The 26,574-nt window shown below is 40.1% G+C and overlaps 1 protein-coding gene across 1 annotated transcript in view; it reads left to right on the top strand.

Moving 5' to 3' along the window:
- LOC114649165 (sodium channel protein type 8 subunit alpha-like) overlaps positions 1–26,574 on the top strand; it is a 442,931-nt gene that overhangs the window by 330,965 nt on the left and 85,392 nt on the right. Inside the window, exon 20 of the mRNA XM_051925019.1 lies at positions 9,128–9,301. Coding sequence (XP_051780979.1) covers positions 9,128–9,301 — 174 coding nt within the window. The remainder of the gene's footprint in view (positions 1–9,127; positions 9,302–26,574) is intronic.

Here is a 26,574-nt window from a genome sequence, read left to right as displayed (position 1 = left end):
TGGGTATACTTATTGCTCCCCAACTTGGAGCCTGTACATTGGGGTTTCCCCGGTGGACGAGAGGGTAGCCTCCCTTCGCCTTCGGGTGGGGGGGACGGGTCCTAAGTGTTGTTTGTGCGTATGCACCGAACAGCAGTTCGGAGTACCCACCCTTTTTGGAGTCCCTGGAGGGGGGTGCTAGAGGGCATACCTTCTGGGGACTCCCTCGTTCTGCTGGGAGACTTCAATGCTCACGTGGGCAATGACAGTGAGACCTGGAAGGGCGTGATTGGGAGGAATGGCCCCCCTGATCTGAACCCGAGCGGTGTTTTGTTATTGGACTTCTGTGCTCGTCACGGATTGTCCATAACAAACACCATGTTCAAGCATAGGGGTGTTCATATGTGCACTTGGCACCAGGACACCCTAGGCCTCAGTTCGATGATCGACTTTGTGGTCGTGTCGTCGGACTTGCGGCCACATGTCTTGGACACTAGGGTGAAGAGAGGGGCGGAGCTATCAACTGATCACCACCTGCTGGTGAGTTGGCTTCGATGGTGGGGGAGGATGCCGGTCAGGCGTGGTAGGTCCAAATGTGTTGTGAGGGTCTGCTGGGAACGTCTGGCAGAGCCCCCTGTCAGAAGTAGCTTCAACTCCCACCTCCAGCAGAACTTCGACCACATCCCGAGGGAGGTGGGGGACATTGAGTTCCGAATGGGCCATGTTCCGTGCCTCTATTGTGAGGCAGCTGACCGGAGCTGTGGCCGTAAGGTGGTCGGTGCCTGTTGTGGCGGCAATCCCCGAACCCGCTGGTGGACACCGGCGGTGAAGGATGCCGTCAAGCTGAAGAAGGAGTCCTACAGGACCCCTTTTGTCCTGTGGGACCCCGGAGGCAGCTGATAGGTACCGGCAGGCCAAGCGGAATGCGGCTTTGGTGGTTGCTGAGGCAAAAAACTCGGGCGTGGGAGGAGTTTGGGGAGGCCATGGAGAATGACTTTCGGACGGCTTCGAGGAGATTCTGGTCCACCATCCGGCGTCTCAGGAAGGGGAAGCAGTGCAGTGTCAACACTGTATATGGTGGGGATGGTGCGCTGCTGACCTCGACTCGGGACGTTGTGGGTCGGTGGGGGGAATACTTCGAAGACCTCCTCAATCCCATTAACATGCCTTCCAATGAGGAAGCAGAGCCTGGGGACTCAGAGGTGGGCTCCCCATCTCTGGGACTGAGGTCACCGAGGTGGTCAAAAACTCCTTGGTGGCAGGGCCCGGGGGTGGATGAGATATGCCCGGAGTTCCTCAAGGCTCTGGATGTTGTAGGACTGTCTTGGCAGACACGCCTCTGCAACATCGCATGGACATCAGGACAGTGCCTCTGGATTGGCAGACCGGGGTGGTGGTCCCCCTCTTTAAGAAGGGGGACGGAGGGTGTGTTCCAACTACAGAGGGATCACACTCCTCAGCCTCCCTGGAAAAGTCTATTCAGGGGTCCTGGAGAGGAGGGTCCGTCGGATAGTCGAGCCTCGGATTCAGGAGGAACAGTGTGGTTTTCGTCCTGGTCGCGGAACAGTGGACCAGCTCTATACCCTTAGCAGGGTCCTGGAGGGTGCATGGGAGTTTGCCCAACCAGTCTACATGTGTTTTGTGGACTTAGCAAAGGCATTCGACCGTGTCCCTCGGGGAATCCTGTGGGGGGTACTCCGAGAGTATGGGGTATCGGCCCCCCTGATAAGGGCTGTTCGGTCCCTGTACGATCGGTGCCAGAGCTTGGTCCGCATTGCCGGCAGTAAGTCGAACCCGTTTCCAGAGAGAGTTGGACTCCGCCAGGGCTGCCTTTGTCACCGATTCTGTTCATAACTTTTATGGACAGAATTTCTAGGCGCAGCCAGGGTGTTGAGGGGTTCCGGTTTGGTGGGCTCAGGATTGGGTCACTGCTTTTTGCAGATGATGTTGTCCTGTTTGCTTCATCAGGCCGTGATCTTCAGCTCTCTGTGGATCGGTTCGCAGCCGAGTGTGAAGCGGCTGGGATGAGAATCAGCACCTCCAAATCCGAGACCATGGTCCTCAGCCGGAAAAGGGTGGAGTGCCCTATCAGGGTTGGTAGCGAGATCCTGCCCCAAGTGGAGGAGTTCAAGTATCTCGGGGGTCTTGTTCACGAGTGAGGGAAGAATGGAGCGTGAGATCGACAGGCGGATCGGTGCGGCATCCGCAGTAATGCGGGCATTGCATCGGTCTGTCGTGGTGAAAAAGGAGCTGAGCCGCAAGGCGAAGCTCTCAATTTACCAGTCGATCTATGTTCCTACCCTCACCTATGGTCATGAGCTATGGGTAGTGACCGAAAGAACGAGATCGCGAATACAAGCGGCTGAAATGAGTTTCCTCCGCAGGGGTGTCTGGGCTTTCCCTAAAGATAGGGTGAGAAGCTCAGTCATCCGGGAGGAGCTCAGAGTAGAGCCGCTGCTCCTCCGCATCGAGAGGAGTCAGATGAGGTGGCTCGGGCATCTGATCAGGATGCCTCCTGGACGCCTCCCTGGTGAGGTGTTCCAGGCACGTCCAACCGGGAGGAGGCCCCGGGGAAGACCCAGGACACGCTGGAGGGACTATGTCTCTCGACTGGCCTGGGAACGCCTTGGGATTCTCCCGGAAGAGCTAGAAGAAGTGGCCGGGGGAGAGGGAAGTCTGGGCATCTCTGCTCAAGCTGCTGCCCCCGCGACCCGACCTCGGATAAGCGGGAGACAATGGATGGATGGATGGACGTTTTACTATTTTTTACTTTGGTTAATTACTTGCTGTAATGTAAAATAGTTAGTTCTATTATGCATATGTAACAATCCCCATGAATGACAATCTCTTTAACTTATACATCCGTTCCCCGTACGAGAGCGGCAGAGCCGTGAAGTGGCTAGCACATAGCGCCAGCACTGGGGTTGGCGAGCGAAGCAAGCAAGGGGCAGACCCTCTAGTTATCATGAAAATTATATCAAGTATACAGCTTAGTATTCTAAAATGTTCAGTGAGCTGTAATATCATGAATTTAATATATTCTGTGTGGCGATCACTGCCTGCATGCTCCTGTCGGTGTAAAAGAAGGCCTGTTTAAGAAGCACATAGTGATTAACACTAGAATACCTGAAGTCTGTGAAAATATTTGTAATGCTAGGCCATCTTATATTTACTTGCAGCTCCTAATCACTGAGCCAGTTGCCCCCCGATAAATGCTTTTGTTTTGCAAATGTGTCATTCGGCCGCAAGCAGGCTGCCTGCTATCACATCCCTCACCGAGGGGGTTTATCTTGGAGTAAGGTGTCTGGAATTGTATAGGAAAATAATATATTGTTATTTGAAATACCATAGATACTCGCGTATAAGTCGAAAAAATTTATGCCTTAAAATTCATTCAAAAAAACAGGGTCGACTTATCCACAGGACAACACAATTGTCCATAGAATTTGGGTAATAACATTGTACAATCAACGCTTCACGGTGTTAAATCACCAGTCATCTGCCGTTTCCCATGGTCTTTGAAATAATTATAAGCCAGCATACTATTGCTAATTAGCTAATGTTTTTCTAATTTCATGAAATAATTCTTTAAACTGTGAAATATTTGAATTTGAGCATTAGCTTTTGCAGGTTTTGGACAACAAACATACCATTAGCTGCCACGTGCCACCAGATTTGGAATCAAAAGAACCAAGGCAACGCACACTATCAATGTGATGCAGGCGCAGCCCGCGATTCAAAAAATTTCTCTGCCTACCTATTTGTCTCGTCTGACCGTGGCTGAAAAGCAGCATCAGGAGAGAACAGCCTGAAGTAGTCCAGCAGCGGGTGATCTGTCGTGTCCAACAGCAAGCCATGCCGTCTTGTGAAGTCCGGTAGCCAGTTCAGCTCCCACGGATCAATGTCTGGGTATTCCTCCCACGCGAACCTTGCTGTAGGTGCATCGGCTGCGCGAATGCGTTCAGCTGGCAGCCGATCAGCTGGCGCGGCATCGGCTGGTGTCCGATCAGCTGATGCCGGCTTCTCCTTTCTTGCTCGATTCCTGATCACTGTCAATAAAATCCGATTCTGAAAAATCAGAGTCCGACTCAGCGATAATGTGCAAAACATTGTCTGCCGAGTGTTTTCTTTTCTGCACTCGCTTCGCTCCCTTGTGACATATCGACGCCATCTTGCCTTTGTTTACATTTGTTTTACATTTCGCAACTCACGCACACGCAAGGATTAGTTGCCGAGTCAACGAGTCTAGTATTTCTCCACGCACAGAGGGAATGCCTGTGACATGACAGTGAGTTTTGTCGCCATTAACAGCTGATTGTCGCCCTCTATCTCTGATAGCTGTCAAGTTTTACCCTCGACTTATACGCGGGTCATTAACAAATTTCGTAATTTTCATCTTAAAAATACACTCGACTTATCCGCGAGATCGACTAATACGCGAGTATCTATGGTACATATGTTTCATGTGTGTTCCGTGCAGATAACGATCTGAAATGTTGAACACAACTAAAAACAGAAAATGTTTTCTTATGTTATAGTAATGATGACAAAACGTTGACATAAACTGTTTAATGTGTGAAGACTGAAGTCCAAATATCAAATAAACACTTTCACAAAAGGTGTAACAAAACAAATATGGTTTTATTTAAAAATAAAACCAAAGAAAAAAGAAATTGTTCAGTTTACATGTTGCTGTCCATGTGTGACAACTGAAGCCCAAATATCAACTGATACAAATTAAAGATGTTTGCATGCATGTGTGTGTTTGTGTGTTTCACATTGAAAACGTAAGTAATTAAGTATGCTTCTCCTTACCTCCACTTCTCTGAGCAGGATCTCAAATTTGCTGAAAATGTTTTTTCCATGTGTTCTTGCTATTGTCTTTTAACAAAACACTGAAAGGAAAGGGCTATTTAAATTGATTTGCATATTCAAATAGGCGTACTTCTGGGAGGAGTTGGGGTGGGGCTATAGGCACGTGCACGTGTGTTAAAATTCACGTGGAGTGGGAAGTGCATAGCGCTTTGCTTACTCATAGTTTTATGGATCTGAATTATTTTGTGTGTATGCACATTTTTAGTTTGGTACCTACACTTTATTTTAGTATGAATTCTGTGCAAGGAGTTATACATGAGGCCCCTAGTCACAGATTCAGAGGGAAATAGCCACGTTAGGAAAGGTTTGGATGCTTTTACTGGCTATCAGAGTCAGACATAGAATTAGAAAACAATTATTGTAATTGGTAATTTTAATATGCCCTGCCACTTCTGTGTCCAAAAGACTATCCAACAGGCCACCGGCAGGGAACAGCATGGCATCATTTCAAAAACAACACATGCCACATGGTAAACAGCTTTAGTATTTTTATTACAGTCACTTCTGTTATTATGGTATCCTGTTCTGGGTTTATTTAAGAGATGAGGTAAACAACACTGTTATGGGTTTCAGAGGATATAAAAGCTATGAACACTTGTGGTGATGTGGCCCAGGTAGTTATAAGTGCACCCAATACTTGAATGACTGAAAAAACAGTTAACTATGCAGAGGAAAAGCAGATATAACTCTGACAGAATAGTTAGTAGACATTTAGAACTTCACCTTCCAGTTCAAATAAATCTGAAAAGTTTTTGCCATCTTGAGATGAAACTATCACCATAAAACTCAAGAGTAGCTGCTTTTAGATAAAACCAATGTATAATACAGAAAATACATAGAGTACAGTAGTGGAACAAATTCAGAGAGCAGAAGGAAAAAGCATTCAGCTCTAGAGAGGAGCATTCAAGGTACAACCTATGGGACAGGTATGTTCTGTCGACACACAAGATAAAAAGCCATATACCAGTAACTACAGTTAGTATAGAAACATTTTCCAACTAAAATGTTATTAAGAAAAACAACATTCCCCTCTCACAATATGCACCAGAATGACTAAGAGCAAGGAAAGTCCTAACAACAAATCTGTAATCTTAAATCCATCCACCCATCCATTATCCAACCCGCTATATCCTAACTACAGGGTCACGGGGGTCTGCTGGAGCCAATCTCAGCCAACATAGGGCGCAAGGCAGAAAACAAACCCCGGGCAGGGTGCCATCCCACCGCAAGGCACACACACACACTAGGGACAATGTAGGATTGCCAATCCACCTAACATGCATGTCTTTGGACTGTGGGAGGAAACCCACGCAGACACGGGGAGAACATGCAAACTCCATGCAGGGAGGACCCGGGAAACGAACCCAGGTCTCCTTAGTGCGAGACAGCAGTGCTACCCACTGCCGCCCTAATCTTAAATCAATACTCAAACCAAGATGAAAATGAAATCAATCTGTATTACAGAAATCAAAATGTATTTGAGCCTGTATGGTTGGATAAAGATTGGCACTTTTGCTTTCTTGCTCCAGGAGACGGAGTTAAAATTCTGGCTTGCTCACCGGTGTCTAAAGCTATGCACATTTTTTAATAACTGAACTGGTAATTATGAAATACCAGCACTGTATCGTCAGTCAGTCAGTCATTTTCCAACCCGCTATATCCTAACACCGGGTCACAGGGGGTCTGCTGGCTGCACAGGGCGCAAGGCAGGAACAAATCCCCAGGCAGGGCACCAGCCCACCGCAGGGCACACACACCAAGTACAAACTACGGACAATTTAGGATCGCCAATGCACCTAACCTGCATGTCTTTGGACTGTGGGAGGAAACCCACGCAGACACGGGGAGAACATGCAAACTCCACGCAGGGAGGACCCGGGAAGCGAACCCAGGTCTCCTAACTGCGAGGCAGCAGCGCTACCCACTGCCGCCCTAATCTTAAATCAATACTCAAAACAAGATAAAATTGAAAAATCCAAGTCAAAAGACCAAAAACGAAAAACACAAAGAGTAGCTAAGAGAACAGATTAACAAAGGTCCGATGCCTTTATAAAGGCTTAACTGAAGGCTAAACATATATAAACCCCAAATGCTCATTGAGCAGCCTTGTCGTTATTATAATATGAGTTGGCATGGAAAACAACACCCACTAGCACACCCTTCTCAGGATTCATTTGAACCTCAGTGCTGCAAAAGACCAGCCATACTGCTAGTGGAAAGGCAACAAAGGTGACTCTAGTTTGTTTAGTTGTTTTTAAACCGGTCTTTATATCAAAGATGTTTTACAAACTGCCTACAAACTGAGAGTGACAGATAGATAGATAGATAGATAGATAGATAGATAGATAGATAGATAGATAGATAGATAGATAGATAGATAGATAGATAGATAGATAGATAGATAGATAGATAGATAGATAGATAGATAGATAGATAGATAGATAGATAGATAGATAGATAGATAGATAGATAGATAGATAGATAGAATATTATTTCTCCTTAAAGGGAAATTTGGCTTTTACAGAAACTCAATTAACAAATAATCTTTATATATAATCTTCATTTGGATCTTGATCTTTGTTTGTCCACGAATTCACTGTCTTGTGCGGTGTTCCTGCTGTGTTCAGTAGAGGGCAGTAGTGATGGAGGAGGAGAGGAAGTGAGAGGGAGGATCGTTGGCTGAGGTTGGAGTGTGGTGATTAAAGAGGATTGAACTAAAGGAGACTATGTGCTGTTTGTACTGGCTGAATACACAACACCTTGGTTGTTACTTTTGTTTACAAACACTGTCGATACCACTCTTTGTGTTTAGATCTGGCGTCGACACCTGCTTCGTTGTCGAAACTGTGGTTTTTTGTGTCTCTGTCGACCGTCGTTGGCAGCACTTCGTCCAAATTGAATGTTCACCCACTTCTTGGAGTCGGCAGTCAGAGTATATAAGTCGGGAACACTTCTGTGATGTTCCATCAGTTGGCGTTTGGAGTTCAAGAAAGAAGCATTGGTTCTTCCTTACTCTTTGGATTGCCACAAAGCAACCTGCGAGATTGGAGAAAGGTTAAGAAGAGATCGTGAGAGGAAACGACAGCGTCATGAAAACGAGACGGACTGTGAACGGAGAGAAGCAGAAATGCTCCTCCACCACCACATAATTACTATTCGGACAGTGATTCCGAGTAGGCCGTTCCTATCGAATCAATATCCAAGGGTTTTGTTTTGTAATTTTGTTTCCCTTATAAAAAATCATAATGCTGTGTGACGAAGGGCCCAGTTCATGACTGGCAGCCGCGTTTAAACAGGGAGCCCTTCACAGACAACTTTAACACGCGCAACGTAGTTGGGAGCACATGGCTAGTATTTTTATATTAAGATAAACAACAAACCACTCTCACAATATGCACCAGAATGACTAAGAACAAGGAAAGCTAAAAAGAAACAACATTCTGACTTGCCATTTACAGTCCCAATGAGGCATTATAGTAGTCTATTGCCGTTGGCATAAAGGAGCTGCAGTAGCATTTCTTGAATAATTTGTTGTTATCTTGAAGAGTGTGCATTCTTATACTTTCTGATATTACTAATCATCATCATATTTGTAAAAAGTAAAATACTTATTGATTTCCTTAAATACAGCTAGTGTCACCATCTGGGCTATCACTCATTTTGATTTTGCTTTTGTGAGGGATGTGCGTTCTCCAATTACAGATGAGACATTCTGTATCAAATCTAGATGGGTGCATTATAATACTAATGAATTACTTTATCACATTTATGTATTATAGAAGTCCCAAGGACTTTTGGCCTTGGAACTCCAAGAGGTTTATTTTCTCATTTGGTGGCATTTCAAATGAGCTCTGTGACAAATGTGTACCGGAAAACTGTTACAGCAACTAATGAGCACAGCTAGTAATCCCCTTGGGGTTAGTTGTATTTACTGGAAAGATATACATTTCATTTATATTATTAAAACAGGTAGTATAACAAAACATATTATGTAATGACAGGCATAAACCCATGTAAATTAAGGGTTACCTGTATAGTGCAGTCTTTTGCAGTGTTTAAGCAGCACCTATCCATATGTTGGTAGAAACTGCTGCAGGTTGTGTTTAGCTTAATAAATTTGCGTAGTTCTTTAAGAATCTCTTCCATTTCATTTATATATATTTTTAGAGTGTTTATATGTTCTGTTTTATTTATTTATTTGCTCATTTATCTGTTATTTTTGTAATTGTAATCCTTTTTTTGACTTGTAAATAAATGTCATTTTCTCCTTCAGGCTTTTGAAGACATTTATATTGAGCAACACAAGATGATTCGCACCATTTTGGAGTATGCAGACAAGGTTTTCACTTATATCTTCATTCTGGAGATGTTGCTTAAGTGGGTGGCCTATGGCTTTGTGAAGTATTTCACCAACGCATGGTGCTGGCTTGACTTCTTCATTGTTGATGTATGTATATCTGCTTTTTACCCTCAGAGTAGAAACATAATTCACTTTTTGTGAAATGCTATAGTTCTGTATGTGTGTTCTTCGAGCTGCTAATATGATAAGGTCAGATTTCTATCAGGTCCATCTTAAACTGAAGGAGTTCAAATAAAAGAAATGCATGAACAAGAAGCCAGAATTCATTTTATGTACTGTGGTATGGAGTTGACAGGCCAAAATTCACTTTTTTCCATTTTTGTTAATGATTTGGTGTTTTGCTAACACTATTGAATAGGGTAGCTCACCCTTTGGTTATATGGGCTCATTATAACTCTGATCAAGGCTTGTGTGCATAACCACAAAATGTTATGCTTGTTAATTGTAAAATGGACCAAACTGACTTTTTAAAGTTGTTATTGATACAATTTTCCATAATGTTTTAAGGGTAGGGAAACCGCCAAAACCCTGGCACACATTTGAGTAGTGAGAAAAGCGCTACATAAATGCAAAGAATTATTTAAAAATGATTTGATTAACTGATATAAAGTCTAAGTGAGAAATACAAAAACAAAAGCTAAATTAAAAAATCAAATGCAAAATCAAAAATCAATAAGTAATATAGATTCAAAAGTAAGTCCAAAATGTACAAATGTTTTATAATACAAAATGAAATAAAAAATATCTAAGCAAAAGTCCTAACAACAAATCCACATCTGTAATCTTAAATCAATACTCAAAACAAGATAAAAATGAAAAATACATAAATTAGAAAAGTCAAAAGACCAAAAAGGAAAAACACAAAGAGTAGCTAAGAGAACAGATTAACAAAGGAAAGGGTCCGATGCCTTTATAAAGGCTTAACTGAAGGCTAAACATATATAAACCCCAAATGCTCATTGAGCAGCCTTGTCGTTATTATAAGATGAGTTTAATTAAGTTTCAGATTTTTTACTGAACATTAAGCATATTTTTTTATATGTTTTGTACCTATTGTAGGTTTTGAGGGATAAAGAATTGTTTTTGTATTTATCAATTATTTACAGTTGTTGAAGTTATATTGTGCCATTTCTGACACAGACTTTTTTTTTTGTCCTGATAGCGAGGACACAGAGAAGGAAAGTGACCAAGATGAATGTGTAGTCAGAAACAGGCTAAGGTCAAAACCGGAAGATGAAGCTAACCAAATTGTCAAAATACAGAGCACAAGATGGGAATCATAACCCAAGTCAAATACAGGAAGACTGAAACTACCGTATATACTCGCGAATAAGTTCTCTCGTGGATAAGTCGGGACTTGATTTTAACGTATAATTTTTGGTATTTTATAATGTCGGTCGTATAAGTCAAATGCGGAAAACTCACGGTATTGGTCCAAGAGATTATAATACGCTAACGCCCGCCTGAGAGAGTAACCACGGAATACACAGCCTTTATTTTCTATGTGAGTGCGGCAATGCGCTGTATCAGCGTTTGCTCCTAACCTCTTTCTCTCTCTCTCTCTATTGTGCCCATGTGACCACACAGTAATGCCCGGACTATTCCAAAGCGACGTTTGCACTGTTTTGGTTTTTTTGTATCTCACACCCACATACGCCTTTATCGTAAGAGCATCCCTTATCTACGATGCAGCGTTCGATCGGAAGAAAATATAAAGCTGGTTTTAAATTAAACGTCACTGAAGTAGGGAAAGAAATCGGTAACTGCACTGCTGCAACAAAATTCAATGCATCTGAGAAACTGATACGAGATTGGAGGAGGCAAGAAGATGTTAAAAAAAAAAAATTTAAGTGTCGCATTTTTAAACGGACGTATAAGTCGGGGTCTGATTTTATGATCGATTTTTCAGGTTTCAATACCCGACTTATACGTGAGTATATACGGTAAATAAATTTCAAGAAAAAAATATAGAAAGAGTTTTAGATTACTAAAGTCACATGTGACTGCATTATTTCACATGACCTTTAAACCTGTCGCCAGTTAAAATGTCACCAGCACTGCCGCAAGTAACACAAAATAGAGGCACTTGTCGGGATCCAATATAGCATTGCAGTAAACAAAAAAATAATCAGCTTTAAAATAAATCATTAAATTAATTGAAATATTCAGAACTCTTGATCTAGAAAATTCCCAAAGTCATGTAGAGATCATGGCTATGGACATTACAAAGCCCCAAAAAGAATAAACAAAAATAGCCATCATAATAGTTTTGTTTGTGGGTCCTACTATTTTTCATGCCCTGCTGCTATGACACGACTCCCAGTTATTGGAGGTTGTGGTCTTGGGGGTCCTGACCTTTGGAGTTGTTAGTATAACGGGTTAAAAAGGTTACCGTTGACATAACACTTCTCATTGATGATTGCCGATAACTCACCCCTTACTTGTAATTCCTTTTACAAACAAATATTTCTTTCATTTCTATGATTTCTTGTCTTGCTTTTTGGTTTCGACTACAGTGTTTTTGACATTCATGTTATGACCCCAGCTTTGCTTTGCCTACGTCTCCTCTTCCGGCCCTTTTTTTACTTTGTGCTAATTTTCATTTCAAAGCACAACAATTGCAGCACCTGGAGTTGATGGTTAAATTAAAGGCCTCATCCCACTAACATCTAAAACACTAAAACAATTAGAAACTTAATCACGTTATTAACCGAAACTGGGGAAAATTTTTAAAGAAACAAAAAAAAAAAATACAACAAATGATGACAAGTCAAGTTAAGTTGGGGAGCATGCACTGGTAAAGCGTGTTGCCGCACCCACTATAGGGTGGTCCAGATCTAATTATGAAATTTTCATTACGCTATAACTTATTAAGTTTATTACATAGAGAATTCACAGCACCTGCCCTGCACATAGAGATTTCACTTACAATTCTTTTTGTTGCCGATAGATGGCAGCACCTGCCCTGCATTCCAAAATGGCGGGGTGGCGGTTGTCAGTCGAACAGTTGCATAATTAGATCTGGACCACCCTGTACATGACGAAGCAACCCCCCAGGTAGATACGCGGTCCAGTCCTACCCTCCGGAAATGACCCTCTATCTGCCGCAGCCAGGTGTTACATGGCCTGGTCCACCCACTCGGGTCCCCAACAATAAGGATCTTACAAGCCAGATCACCCTCAGGGAAATGCACCACATGGCCGTATGTTTATTAAAAAACAATAAACACACCACAAATGAAAAAAAAAAAACTAATAGAAACAAAGGGCGCAGAATACAAAAGAAATGTGAAACAAAATCCCAGGGAAAGAACCAAACAAAACTATGATAGTAATATACAGGTACTGGTCATAAAATTAGAATATCATGACAAAGTTGATTTATTTCAGTAATTCCATTCAAAAAGTGAAACTTGTATATTAGATTCATTCATTACACACAGACTGATGTATTTCAAATGTTTATTTCTTTTAATGTTGATGATTATAACTGACAACTAATGAAAGTCCCAAATTCAGACCAATGCAAAAAAAGGATTTTTAGAAATGTTGGCCAACTGAAAGGTATGAACATGAAAAGTATGAGCATGTCCAGCACTCAATATTTAGTTGGGGCTCCTTTGGCCTGGATTACTGCAGCAATGTGGCGTGGCATGGAGTCGATCAGTCTGTGGCACTGCTCAGGTGTTATGAGAGCCCATGTTGCTCTGATAGTGGCCTTCAGCTCTTCTGAATTGTTGCGCCTGGCGTATTGCATCTTCCTCTTCACAATACCCCATAGATTTTCTATGGGGTTAAGGTCAGGCGAGTTTGCTGGCCAATCAAGAACAGGGATACCATGGTCCTTAAACAAGGTACTGGCAGCTTTGGCACTGTGTGCAGGTGCCAGGTCCTGTTGGAAAATTAAATCTGCATCTCCATAAAGTTCGTCAGCAGCAGGAAGCATGAAGTGCTCTAAAACTTCCTGGTAGACGGCTGCGTTGACCTTGGACCTCAGAAAACAAAATGGACCAACACCAGCAGATGACATGGCACCCCAAACCATCACTGACTGTGGAAACTTTACACTGGACCTCACGCAACGTGGATTCTGTGCCTCTCCTCTCTTCCTCCGGACTCTGGGACCTTGATTTCCAAAGGAAATGCAAAATTTACTTTCATCAGAGAACATAACTTTGGACCACTCAGCAGCAGTCGAAAGGCGAGACGCTTCTGATGCTGTCTCTTGTTCAAGAGTGGCTTGACATAAGGACTGCGACAGCTGAAGCCCATGTCTTGCATACGTCTGTGCGTGGTGGTTCTTGAAGCACTGACTCCAGCTGCAGTCCACTCTTTGTGAATCTCCCCCACATTTTTGAATGGGTTTTGTTTCACAATCCTCTCCAGGGTGCGGTTATCCCTATTGCTTGTCCACTTTTTCCTACCACATCTTGTCCTTCCCTTCGTCTCTCTATTAATGTGCTTGGACACAGAGCTCTGTGAACAGCCAGCCTCTTTAGCAATGACCTTTTGTGTCTTGCCCTCCTTGTGCAAGGTGTCAATGGTCGTCTTTTGGACAACTGTCAAGTCAGCAGTCTTCCCCTGATTGTGTAACCTACAGAACTCGACTGAGAGACCATTTAAAGGCTTTTGAGTTAATTAGCTGATTAGAGTGTGGCACCAGGTGTCTTCAATATTGAACCTTTTCACAATATTCAAATTTTCCGAAATACTGAATTTGGGACTTTCATTAGCTGTCAGTTATAATCATCAACATTAAAAGAAATAAACATTTGAAATACATCAGTCTGTGTGTAATGAATGAATCTAATATACAAGTTTCACTTTTTGAATTGAATTACTGAAATAAATCAACTTTGTCATGCTATTCTAATTTTATGACCAGCACCTGTAACTTGCGACTGAGAAATGACAAACATTTAGAGGGAGAATTCAAAATAGTAGTTATTTGTCAGGACACGTTCTAAGTATGTACAATTTAAAAGCCCTAATCATCAAAATTAAAAGTAAATGAAACTCTAGCTAGCTCTGATCTCTTAGCATTTTCCTAAGTAGTGATTTTCTTTGATTGTTAAAGCTTCTTTGATTTAAAATTCAGACAAACTACTACAAATGTTAATCTTTTATGGAGAAAGTGTGATGAAGTCACAGGCCACTAATCATGTAACAAGCCAAGGTTATCGTATGCTGGCGCCAGGGCCGGATTTATATGAAAAGAGGCCCTAGGCTATTCCACTTATGAGGCCCTTTCACCTTCCATTTTTAAGTTTGTAAATTACATGAGAGATAATAAAATACATCATTACTGTGATATATATCAATATGTTAAATGAAACATGTTGTGATTGGTACTAACCTTTATAAAAAATGTGGCACGGATAATAAATAAAAAAAAGTCGAGAACACTTATTTGGACATTTATTCTCAGCACCATATATAGTACTTGTAACAATAACTAATCAAACATAACACACAACATTTACAAAGAAACAAAATTCAAATAATGAAAATCTTTGACTACGAAAATAAAATACGCAATAAAAATTATCATATTTTCTATCAAATTAAATTAAATATATTCAATACATTGAAGATTAAACCAAATTCAATTCAGATAAATTTATTTCATAATAATTCGCATTTAAAGTTTAAGTATGAATTATTATGAATTGTAAGTCTTAAACTAAACCAAAAATGGAACTTTATTCAAACAAAATCCAGATCACAAAAAAGAAAATATCAAATTGTATATCATATTAAATTTTATGTTAATAGTTATTTTATTTAAGAACTGATTCAATCCAAGTATACATTTAAAACGAAATAGTAGATTAGAAGAATTTCTTTCTAAACTTTTTCACACAGAATTCTTCTATAAGTTCATCAAAATCTATTTTTCTGAAGGTCTCATTTTCGATGCGCAAAATACTCAAAGCACGTAATATACATTTTAAAATATACAAATTAAAACATATGTTAAGAACTTACCAAGAATTCCGCGAAATGAAGATATTGTCACAAAAAATTTTTCAATAGTCTATAAACACTTCACTAAAGTATTGAACCTACTGAACTCAAAAGGCGAAAATCAAATGATCGTGTACGCAATCCTAAAATAAGAATCTTTTCTAATAACATTAACACGTGTTTCATATTATCGAAGTAACACGAATATAACCGAACGTCGGGATATCAATAGGTCTGTTCGTTTGTCTGTTCCAATCTACACCAATCTGCACTTTATTTATGCAAGAACAAACCAGAGCTTATTAGCATAAGGCACGTCAATATTTGCCATAGCAATCAGTGAACGTATGAACTATACTTTGGTGCAATCTAGTATATACAAACGAACACACCCAATGAGCCGAACGCGTTGATCTTAACCAATACATTTTTATGTTTGTTTATTAGTCATATGCGTAGAATTTCTCCTTATTTTCGGTTCAGTGTTTTAGTGTTCACTGTTTTTAGAATAGTGTAATTTTAATTTTGCTAACAATTTGAATGTAGGCCCCTCTTGATCTTGAGGCCCTAGGCTGAAGCCTAGTTAGCCTATAGGAAAATCCGGCCCTGGGTGGTGCCCATGCAAACAACTTCAAAAATCCCTGTGGCCACAGAAATGTAGTAAACAAAATAATGGTGTTGTAAAAACAACCTTAAAAATAAATACTTCAAATAACATTATTGACAGTAAATAAAGTTAGGATGATAACTGACATGCTTTTGACAACCTAGTAGAGAAGGTATTCTTTGAATAGGTGCCTCAAACTTAAGTTTCCCATCCCTCAGTGCCTAAATTAAAAATCTTTCAATAAAGAAACATGTCAAGAGAGAAAAGATACATGTAGTTTTTTGATGCTGCGATGTTGGCTTACACTCCTATATATTAACAGCTAGAAGAAGCCCATTGAATAGCACAACATAGTTTTAGGAACCCTAATGATCAATGGTGTCTCTTTCAGAGGAGTAGGAGATATTGGTCTTGGGCTCTGGTATCAGCATTGTATGTGTGTCCATTCACAGTTAAATTTGAACTCTGAACAGGACATACTGTACATTTTCCTAGATAGTTCTTTATTTTACAGAACAAATCAATTAATTAAATTATCGGACAGTAACAGACTTTTCCAGTCTGACTTGTACACTTAATTTCCTTTGTATGGAAATGGTTCTGTGTCTTCACCTGGCACTCTACACATAGACAAAAACATATGTATACTCACCAGACATTCATTACACTCTTCTATTGAAACTAATGTCAACTTGTGAATCCTGCTTCTTGTATTATGCTGTAGCAATTCGAAGCCGGCACAATTTACTGTGGTAAAATATCATATCTTTTACCTTTTTCTTTTTATGATCTTAATATTTAAAGTATGTAAGTGTTATACAGAGCCAATATATTTAAAAAAAAAAATAAAAAATAACCTCCAAGGCCACAGCGTTTCTGTACTTTTAGTTAGCTGGTCTTTTCATGTGGGAAATCCAGAAATCTGTGTCTACATATCTCTATTATTCTTAAGGTGGGTTATAGAGAACTTCAGCTCAAAATGTATTAAAATGGTGGCTGAGTTTCTTGCATCCCAGATTCCTAACCCTTCTTCGTGATGTACATGCTGTTGATATAAAAAGCCATTAACACTCACTCTCCATTTAAAATGAAAGAATGACAAAGTCAGTTTCCAGCATTTGTTAATATTATGTTATAGTATTAGAGTTGTCTTTTTAAAATCTACACCAATTTTATTTCTTTTAAATAAGGCAACAAGAGTGCAAAGTAATCTTTTTGTCTATTTACTAAAAGAATACTTTTCACTAAAGTACTGTAGTGTTCAACTTGTAAACATCTAGAGAAGATACTTTATACCAGCCAAACATGATAAGAAGATAAGAACTTTGATAAATGGGAGAAGACCATTCAAACCATCAAGCTCATTGGGTTAGCTTATAGCTAAGTTGCCCCACTGTCTCATCCATGTACAATTTTGCAAAATTGAAATTTATTCAGACAACAATATCCAAATCTATTTTCTCAGGCAGCATTTAGAAAGTCCTTGCTTGCCCAGTGTGACAATCTCCATTCTTCAGGTCTCTCCACAAATATATCCATTGTTGCACTGTATGGAAACTTATCATTGCATATGAGGTGACTTCTTTGTTTTTATTGTCCGAATATGCAGTGTTACAGTTTTTCACGTAGCCAGTGTAACACACAGATGATAATGAAATGTTTTCCTCACTGACTAATTATTGTGAGCCGCCTCACAGAGTCAAAAGGAAAGCTTAGCCAGATTAGTATTTCTTCCAACCCCCAGCATAATTTTAAAAATTACACCAGTAAGGCCATAAAAATGTAATATGAATAAAACACTTTTTTTGGTAACATTTCAAATAATTCAAATGAGACCCTCCCTTATGAGGGTGGCACTGTGGCACAGTGGGTAGCACTGCTGCCTCGCAGTTAGGAGACCTGTGGTTCACTTCCTGGGTCCTCCCTGCGTGGAGTTTGCATGTTCTCCCCGTGTCTGCGTGGGTTTCCTCCCACAATCCAAAGACATGCAGGTTAGGTGCATTGGCGATTCTAAATTATTCCTAATGTGTGTGTGCCTTGCGGTGGGCTGGCACCCTGCCCGGGATTTGTTTCCTGCCTTGCGCCCTATGTTGGCTGGGGATTGGCTCTAGCAGACCCCCGTGATCCTATGGGTTGGACCCTCCCTTATGAGACCTGAAGGCTCCAATGCCTACATGGTGATTTTTGTTACTCGTATTTTTTTCTGGCAATGTTATCAACATCATGTACCCCTTGAAGAGCTGAAGATCACGTGAAGACAGTGTGGCCTAGTGGAAAAGGAGCTGGATCACTCACTTACTGTGGGGTCCTGAGGGAACCATATTGTCAAAGCGCTTAAAGCGTAATCCATAAAGGTGTGTCATGGGATGATGTTCTTTGTAGAAAGGTGTTCCTTCAAGTTAAGTGTGGTGGTTTATTTGACATGCACATTCTCATTTTTGACGTTAAAAAAAAATACTGCTATAATTCTAATTTTTGCACTGATTAGACTCCTAAAGCTTGTTCTGCTTCTGTCAAACTTATTTTAAAATTGTTTCTTTACAGTTTTTAAAAAATGCTAAGAATTTGATGCCAAACTATAAATAATGCAAGTGAAAGTAAAGTCCTTTGTGGCTTTTAATATATTTTGCTTTTTTCTTCAAAGTAAATATAGCATGCTGTATACTGGAGCCATCCTTAACATTTCCTTGCTCTCCAGCTGTAAACCAGTAATGGACCAAAAGAAAGTAAAGGTTTAAGGACAATACTGTATTTCACTGTATGGTGAGCTCTGCTGCTGTCACGTGACATTTAACATTAATATCCAAGATCTCAGTAGGAGATATTCAAAGTTTTTACCTTGATCTAAGTTCTTTATGTTTGACAAACAAAAGAAATCCACATTATGTGCTAAAGTGCTGCCTAACAAATAGCAGGAAGATGTTATTAGGATGTTAAAATATGTCAGAATATTAACAGATATACAGTAATCCCTCACTTATCGCGGGAGATAGGTTCCAAGGCCGACCGCGATAACTGAATTTCCGCGAAGTAGGGACACCATATTTATTTAATTTTTTAACGTGTATTTGGACATTTTTAAACCCTCCCTGTATTGTTTACAACCCACCCTTTACTCTATTAATAACAGGGACAACTGCTAAGCAATATGAAATCGGTAGATAAGTTTACACTTACTGTATAGCGAAGTACACGTAGCTATATATGACGTGATGATGGTGATGAATATGCTGCGCAGTAAAAATGATGACGATTGAAGGTGATAATCCCCTGAATGCAGTAGCAAGAGCACGTTAATGTTGAATGAGTGAGATGAGACTTCCTGGTTAATGCAACACTCCGTCGCTGAGCCAATCAGCAGCACACAGGAACTTAACTGCGTGCTCTGATTGGGTAGCTTCTCAGCCATCCGCCAATAGCATCTCTTGTATGAAATCAACTGGGCAAACCAACTGAGGAAGCAAATACCAGAAGTAAAAAGACGCATTGTCCGCAGAAACCCGGGAAGCAGCGAAAAATCCGCGTTATATATTTAGATATGCTTACATATAAAATCCACGAAGTCGTGAATCCGCGAAAAGTGAACCGCGAAGTAGCGAGGGATTACTGTATACTGGTGTGTTTCATATTTAAATTGTTCCCTCTTTAAGAGTGGCTAATACTGAATTGATATAATATTTTACTTCTCTCAGGGATTAATTAAAATACTGTCTATCTGTCAGTAAATGCAAAAGTTTAATGACTGAAATATGTGCTATTCCTAGGATTTACAAGTTTCTTTTTGTCCGTAAAGTTAAATGTAATGGTTAGTGCTGCTATGCCTGCAACATTCTGGTTAAACTGAAAAAAAAAAAACGAATCGCATACGCCAGGGGTCCTGGAGGGCTGCAGTGGCTGCAGGTTTTTGTTCCAACCCAATTGCTTAATTAGAAAAACAAACCTTGCCAATAATTTAATTTCATGGCTTGTTAGTGCTTTAGCTCTGTCATGTCAGGTACTTCTCATATCCTAGATGTTCTAAGGACATCATAAAAATGATTTGAAGTCCAAAATGGATGAGTGATTCTCAGTCTCTTCACTTTCCTCCCAGGTATTTAATTAAACCCAACAGTGCAGGATAAATACACACCGGTGTAACAAGCTAAATGAAGAACTGCTGCTTTCCTTTGTCATTTGCATCTTATTACTAATAAGGAGCAATTAAAAACTGAGAATACAGCTGTTTAAGACTAAAATAAGCAGTAAGGGTTCAAAATCTAATCGAGCGAGACCACTGAAATGAAGCAGAAGTGTTACTTGAGCGATAAGGGCTTCTTATTAGGCCACTGGGCTGGAACAAAAACCTGCAGCCAGTGCGGCCCTCCAGGAACGCCCCTGGCATACACTATGTTTATCTAATGCATCTCAACTGACCTAAGCCTCTATTTTCATTTTTAGCACAGCCTAATCCTATTTTATAAAAATGGAAGCAAGTCTGGTGATCATTGACAATGAACAACAGTACATTTAGAAAGCATTGCTGATTTGAAAGATGTCTTAGCTGGTTTTATGGGGTCTGCATGCAGAAGTATATACTTTCATAAAGGTTTAGGTTTGCCTTTGGATTATGTGCTTTTTTTTGTCACTTTTTTTTGCATGCCAGCTCTATGCCATGAGTGCCCATATATTTTCAAAAGTCGATTAAAAAAAAAAAAAAAAAACAGTAAAAAGTTCAAATTTTAGTATGCCAATTTATTTTTCGTAGAGTCTTTCTTGATCCAGAGGTGGAACTTTAATTTGCAACCCTGTAATGTTTTTCCCCAACCCTTTAACCACAGGGCCACACTGCCTCACTTTGTGTTTTTCTGTCTATTATCATGTGCATCTATGGGGGGCAGGCATTGGTAGACAAGTGGGCATTTAATAAACTGGGTAACAGGATCCCTCGCCAAGCTAACTGAATTTTTTCTTGTTGGGTAGTATGAATGTGCCCGCAGTTAATCACAGCTGGGGAAGGTTTTACTGCATTGAGGTGCTGGAAGAAGCAAGAGTAGGTTAGAAATTATATTGGTCATTTTGGCTCATTTCCTTTGTTAGATCTCAATGTACTTCGCAGGTATCTTTTAGTTGCATTATTATTTGCATGAGTAAGTGAAATTTGTGCAAGCTAAATTATTTTACATTTTTCCAAAAGCTTTTTTTGTATTTGTCTGTGTTTCTTGGATGAAATTATATTTTTGCTGATTTGCCGGTGGGGGATAAATACACTTAAAGTGAAGGTTTGTCCCTCATGATGTATGTGCTCATTATAACACTCTCGAGGCCTGTGCCAAACCCGCTGTGTTTGTCTCTGTTACTTTTATGAAAAGATAAGTTATTACACTTACGTTCCTTCCTCCCCATAGGTGCTCACTCAGTTTCGCACCCAACTTGCACACTCTGCTCCTCCTGTCCATGTAATTTGAGCGTCTCCCTGATTTCTTTCTCATACATCATTTTGCTATTTAAACTCAAGCCACATTTTTTGTCGTTCACCTTTTGTAATATAATGAAATCTCTGTGCATTACTTACAGTGCTTGTGTACGATCTGGATGTGAAGATCTATTTCTAGTCATCCAATTAATTTTTATAGCCTCCTGTCAATAGAAAGGAAAACCGCTACAAAGGTCTGAAACACTTGTGCTGGCAAGAAAATTGTGTTTTATTTTAATATTGATATTGAATAGAGTTTACAGCATGATACATGAATAAAACAGTTAATGCTTTTTAGGTAACTTTTAAATTGAAATCTTTTTTTTTCTCATCCTGCTTAATGCAACAATTGCAAAACAACAGTTTTAAGCCAAGGACATCAGCTATACTGCGTGTAAGACAGGAGCCAGTCCTGAACAGAATACTAGTCTATCACTGGGCACACTCATGCCTATACCTACACTCCTTCAGACTGAGCCAGTGTAGGGCTACCATGCACATCTTTAGGACATGAGAGAAAACTGCAGTAGCAAGATGAAAACCCACAAAGACACGAGGAGGTGTGACTGTGGAGCTGTAAGGCAGAAACACTGACCAATGTGCCACACTGTGGCCTACAAGTGAATGCAAATGATTTAAAATTCAAGGAAGAGATACGAAAAGGAGATTAAGACATTAAACCAAGAACTGGTCATTGTTAATGAGTCCATATGTTAAAAAAGGTGAACTCCTCCATTAATTTGGAATCAAGACAAATCCAAATTTGATTGCTGTTGGATGCTGGGAGGTGCTGTTATGAGACTGTATGGAGGCGCTTGAATGTGGGTGCATCATGGAGAGTGTTTCATGAAAACAAGTCCTCAATATATGTGCATGCTTTATGAGGACACGTTCTGTGAACCTTATGACTGGATCTTTGTATATATGCTGCTGCAGTGCCCCCTTGCCACCCTTTTTACACTTTACATTTACTGAGGGTGCTGAACTGAGCTCCTTCAAATATTCTTCGTCTACCTAGTTCTCAGCACTTTATTTTAATCCATCTTTTCTTTTGTGCAGTCTTGATAGAACCATAAACTTACACTTAAATAAATTTACTGACACCTTAGCAAAACACTATTCACCAGTTATGTCTATAACTAGTTAATATCAAAAACATACAATTGGACTGTTTAAATTTATTAACTGTTATTCACAAGTACGGTGGTACCTCTGGTCACGACTGTAATTCGTTCCAAAACTCTGGACGTGACCCGATTTGGTCGCGACCCGAACATAATTTCCCCTATAAGATTGTATGTAAATACAATTAATCCGTTCCAGACCGTGCGAACTGTATGTAAATATATATTTTTTTAAGCACAAAAATAGTTAATTATACCATAGACTGCACAGTGTTATAATAAACTAAATGTAAATACACTGAATAACACTGAGAAAACCTTGAACAACAGAGAAAACTAACACTGTAAGAGTTCACGCTAGAGTTTTAAGCACAGGGAAAAAAATTAAACAACAACAACAACATTTATTTATATAGCACATTTTCATACAAAAAGTAGCTCAAAGTGCTTTACATAATGAAGAGAAGAAAAATAAAAGACAAAATAAGAAATTAAAATAAGACGACATTAATTAACATAGAAAGGAGTAAGGTCCGATGGCCAGGGTGGACAGAAAAAACAAAAATAAACTCCAGAAGGCTGGAGAAAAAAATAAAATCTGCAGGGGTTCCAGGCCACGAGACCGCCCAGTCCCCTTTGGGCATTCTACCTAACATAAATGAAATAGTCCTCTTTGTAGTTAGGGTTCTCACGGAGTCACTTGATGCTGATGGTCATACAGACTTCTGGCTTTTAATCCATCCATCATTGTTGGAACATCATGGTGCTTTGGGTAGATGGTGGTGGCACACGCCACCACCAACAGGACACCGGAAAAGGAAACAGAAGAATGCCACTTCTCTTGCGAAACTTTTCACACCATCCTCTTCTGGCTTTAAATTCCTCACCTTTGCCACTCGAAGAAGAATTCTTTTTCAGCAAATCGCCATGAATCTTCCTGGCTTTCTCGCGTATGATCGGCTCGCTTACGCTATCCCCTGCAAGTTGCTTCTCGTTCAATCTTACTAGCAACAGTTTTTCCACCTCTTCCAGCACTTGAGGCCTCTGCTTGGTTAACATTGTAACTCCTTTTGCTGCTTTGTTAGGCCCTGTATACGCAAACACAAGAAAATGGGAAACGGAGAATGGGAAATTATTAGCGCATACGAACGCGCGCAGGGAAACTGGCCGTCAGTGTTTTTGTTCGCCACCAGAGGTGTGGTCGTGAACAGATGCAAAATTTTGGCAAACTTTTTGATCGTAACCCGATTTGTACGTGTTCGGAAAACGTTTGTGACCAGAGGTTCTACTGTATATATATATATATATATATATATATAAATAAGACCTATGTTCAGTATTATATATATATATATATATATTGTGAATTTCCCATTGGGATTAATAAAGTATCTATCTATCTATCTATCTATCTATCTATCTATCTATCTATCTATCTATCTATCTATCTATCTATCTATCTATCTATCTATCTATCTATCTATCTATCTATCTATCTATCTATCTATATATATATAAAGTGGTAGTTCAGCCCAGACACAAACAGGCAGACACAGAATATCCCGAAAACACACGCGTTTATTTACAGTTTCCCGCACACAACACAGTGACAGTTCACCAAACACCCTTAATAAGTCCGTCTCTCCTGTTTCGACTTCCTTCAGCCGCCTTTACTCTTCTCCTCCCAAGCTCCGTCTTCTTCCTCCCGATTCCAGCTCGTCTACTTGAGGGAGGCGGCCTCTTTTACAGCCACCTGAATGTGCTACAGGTGCTCTGTAACGGTCTTCTGGTGGCACTTCCTGGTGTGGCGGAAGTGCCGAATGAGCACCCAGTAGCACTCTGGGTGTCCCTGGAATTTCTTCCGGCAGCACTTCCAAGTGTGGTGGAAGTGCTGACGTCTGGGGCTTTCCACTCCTCCCGGCGCACCCTTGTGGTGGCCACGGGCCCCAATAGTGTTGAGCTTCCATGTTTGGTTCCCGTGGCCCCCATACAGACCAGGGTGGCTGCCCTTTTGTGGACCAGGAGAGGTATGGACACTCTCCTGGTCCTTACTGGCTGAGCACAACCCCCAGTCTTCCACCACAATATATATATATATATATATATATATATATATATATATATATATATATATATATATATATATAAACACATCAGTTAAAACATTCACAATTATATAGATCAAAGACACATATGAATGTAACTTAAAAATATTAAAGTCCTTAAGTTATGTTGAAATTGACCCAAAAGTTATTTTCGTATGTTACATGAAAAATCGCCGGTTAAATGAATAAGTAAATAAATCTTAACGTTTTCGCTAATGAAAAGTGAAATGGAAATGGTGCCCCAAATAAAATATTGCGGGCCTGGTTTACGCTTGCGGGCAGTTTAGGCAAAGGAAGTAGTGGCTCCTTCGCCTCTGCAGAGCATACACGAAACTCCACTCCACCATCCATAGCGGAGATGAGATGATCTGTGTGCCCGACGAGATGTGAACGATAAGCTCAGCTCCGGTTGACAGTCAGCTGCGGGCAAGTCTGATGCACTTTGAACTTCAGCTTTCACTAAAGTCCCAAATTTGTCCTGTCCGTAAGACACAGCGCTTGCGCAGTTTGGCCGGTTGGCTCTCAGCACAGCCCTTGGAGACGGCCGCGACGCCCAGTCGTGTATTAAATCAGTTAGCTTCACGTTGGAATAGGCTACTTACTAAATAAACTTCTGGTTGAACGTCATGAAAAAAAATAACCAGATTCCCTCACCCATAACTTAAGTTTAGTTATTTGGTAGACAGCTTAACCAACCCTTACGTAATTTATAAATGCATGCGCTACCCAGCTAGAAACGTTTTTGTTTGCCTCTACCTCCCTATTTACCTTCTCTTACGCCTTTTCTCTGCCACCTTATCATTTAGTGCCATTCCCACGTAGCTCAGTTTTTAAAGGGTTGCGCAGCAGTAGAATTCCATCTTAAGCTTTGCTGATGTATGCAAAATTCAGTCCACGTCATTTACTGTTAAGAATCTTATTCATAAAAATCATGTGTTAAGATTAACAAAAAACACATTAAGTGAATATCGCCATCAGAAAATAACCACGAGTCTACTCTGCTGGAACGTGAAGACTGTCATGTTAGTATATTTTTATTTAAAGTAGTGTCACATATTGATAGTATGTGATGAAGTTCCTTTGCTCTTACTTTTAACCAAAGAAAGGGTGTAATCAGTTTAGCAAACCATAAAAGATAAACAATTATAAAGATCTGAAGAAATCAGACAGGGATTTGCATGAGAACGTAATATCTGTGATGTACAAAATAGCACAAAAAGTGCTCAGGATAGCAGATATGAGGATTATGATGAGATATTTGCTGATTCATATAAAGGGTAAAACAAATGCTGAACTATAACTATGGATCAGATGAAAAAAAGGAGCTGGAAACAGCAGTAATTAGAAATGATGACAAATTAAAATTTATACCTAGGGGACGATAACAATCTTAACATCGCTGCAGCAGGTTACCTAAAAAAAATCCTACTGTAATAAATTAAAAGAACCTTTATTTCTATAGCACGTTTTCATACAAACAATGTGGTCCAAATTGCTTTATAAGACATAAAAGTAGGAGTTACAAGCCATGCAAAATAAACTGAAATTAAATAAGAATAATAAAGCATAAACAATATTCATACATAAATAATGCACACTTACATAAGACAGATATATAATCAAAAGAAATAGAGTCTCGAAATATTAAATTGTATTTTAAAGTATATTCCAGCATCTTCTTACTAAACCAGTGTTTCCCAACCTCGGTCCTGGGGGCACACTGTACGTTTTTGTTCCAACCAGCTTCTGTTTTAATTGGACTCCTGGGCTAATTAAGTGATGTGGTATTTCCCAAGTTCTGTGTTTTGGGAACAATATAGAAATTAGAAAACTAAGTTTGGTAATATATATATATATATATATATTTTGTCACAAAAACCAGACAAAAGAGTCGTGAAAAGGTTTGGGGCAGCCATCCGTATAATTTGGTTTCCTGGCAGCAAAATTTCTTTCAATAGAAATAGCACTGATGTGCACAAAACCGAGTCCAATACAGAACTGAGGGAACAGGGAAAAGGTGGAGACTTTTAAAGGGGAAGACAGGAAGTGAGGTGAAAGGGGTCGGGCTCATGAAGGTCTTCTGTCATTGGTGCGAGCCCGGACGT

The sequence above is a fragment of the Erpetoichthys calabaricus genome, chromosome 3, assembly GCF_900747795.2.
Source record: "Erpetoichthys calabaricus chromosome 3, fErpCal1.3, whole genome shotgun sequence".
NCBI classification, from domain to species: domain Eukaryota; kingdom Metazoa; phylum Chordata; class Cladistia; order Polypteriformes; family Polypteridae; genus Erpetoichthys; species Erpetoichthys calabaricus.
Note: the sequence above shows the minus strand (reverse complement) of the source record. Positions and strands in the feature narration are given on the sequence as shown.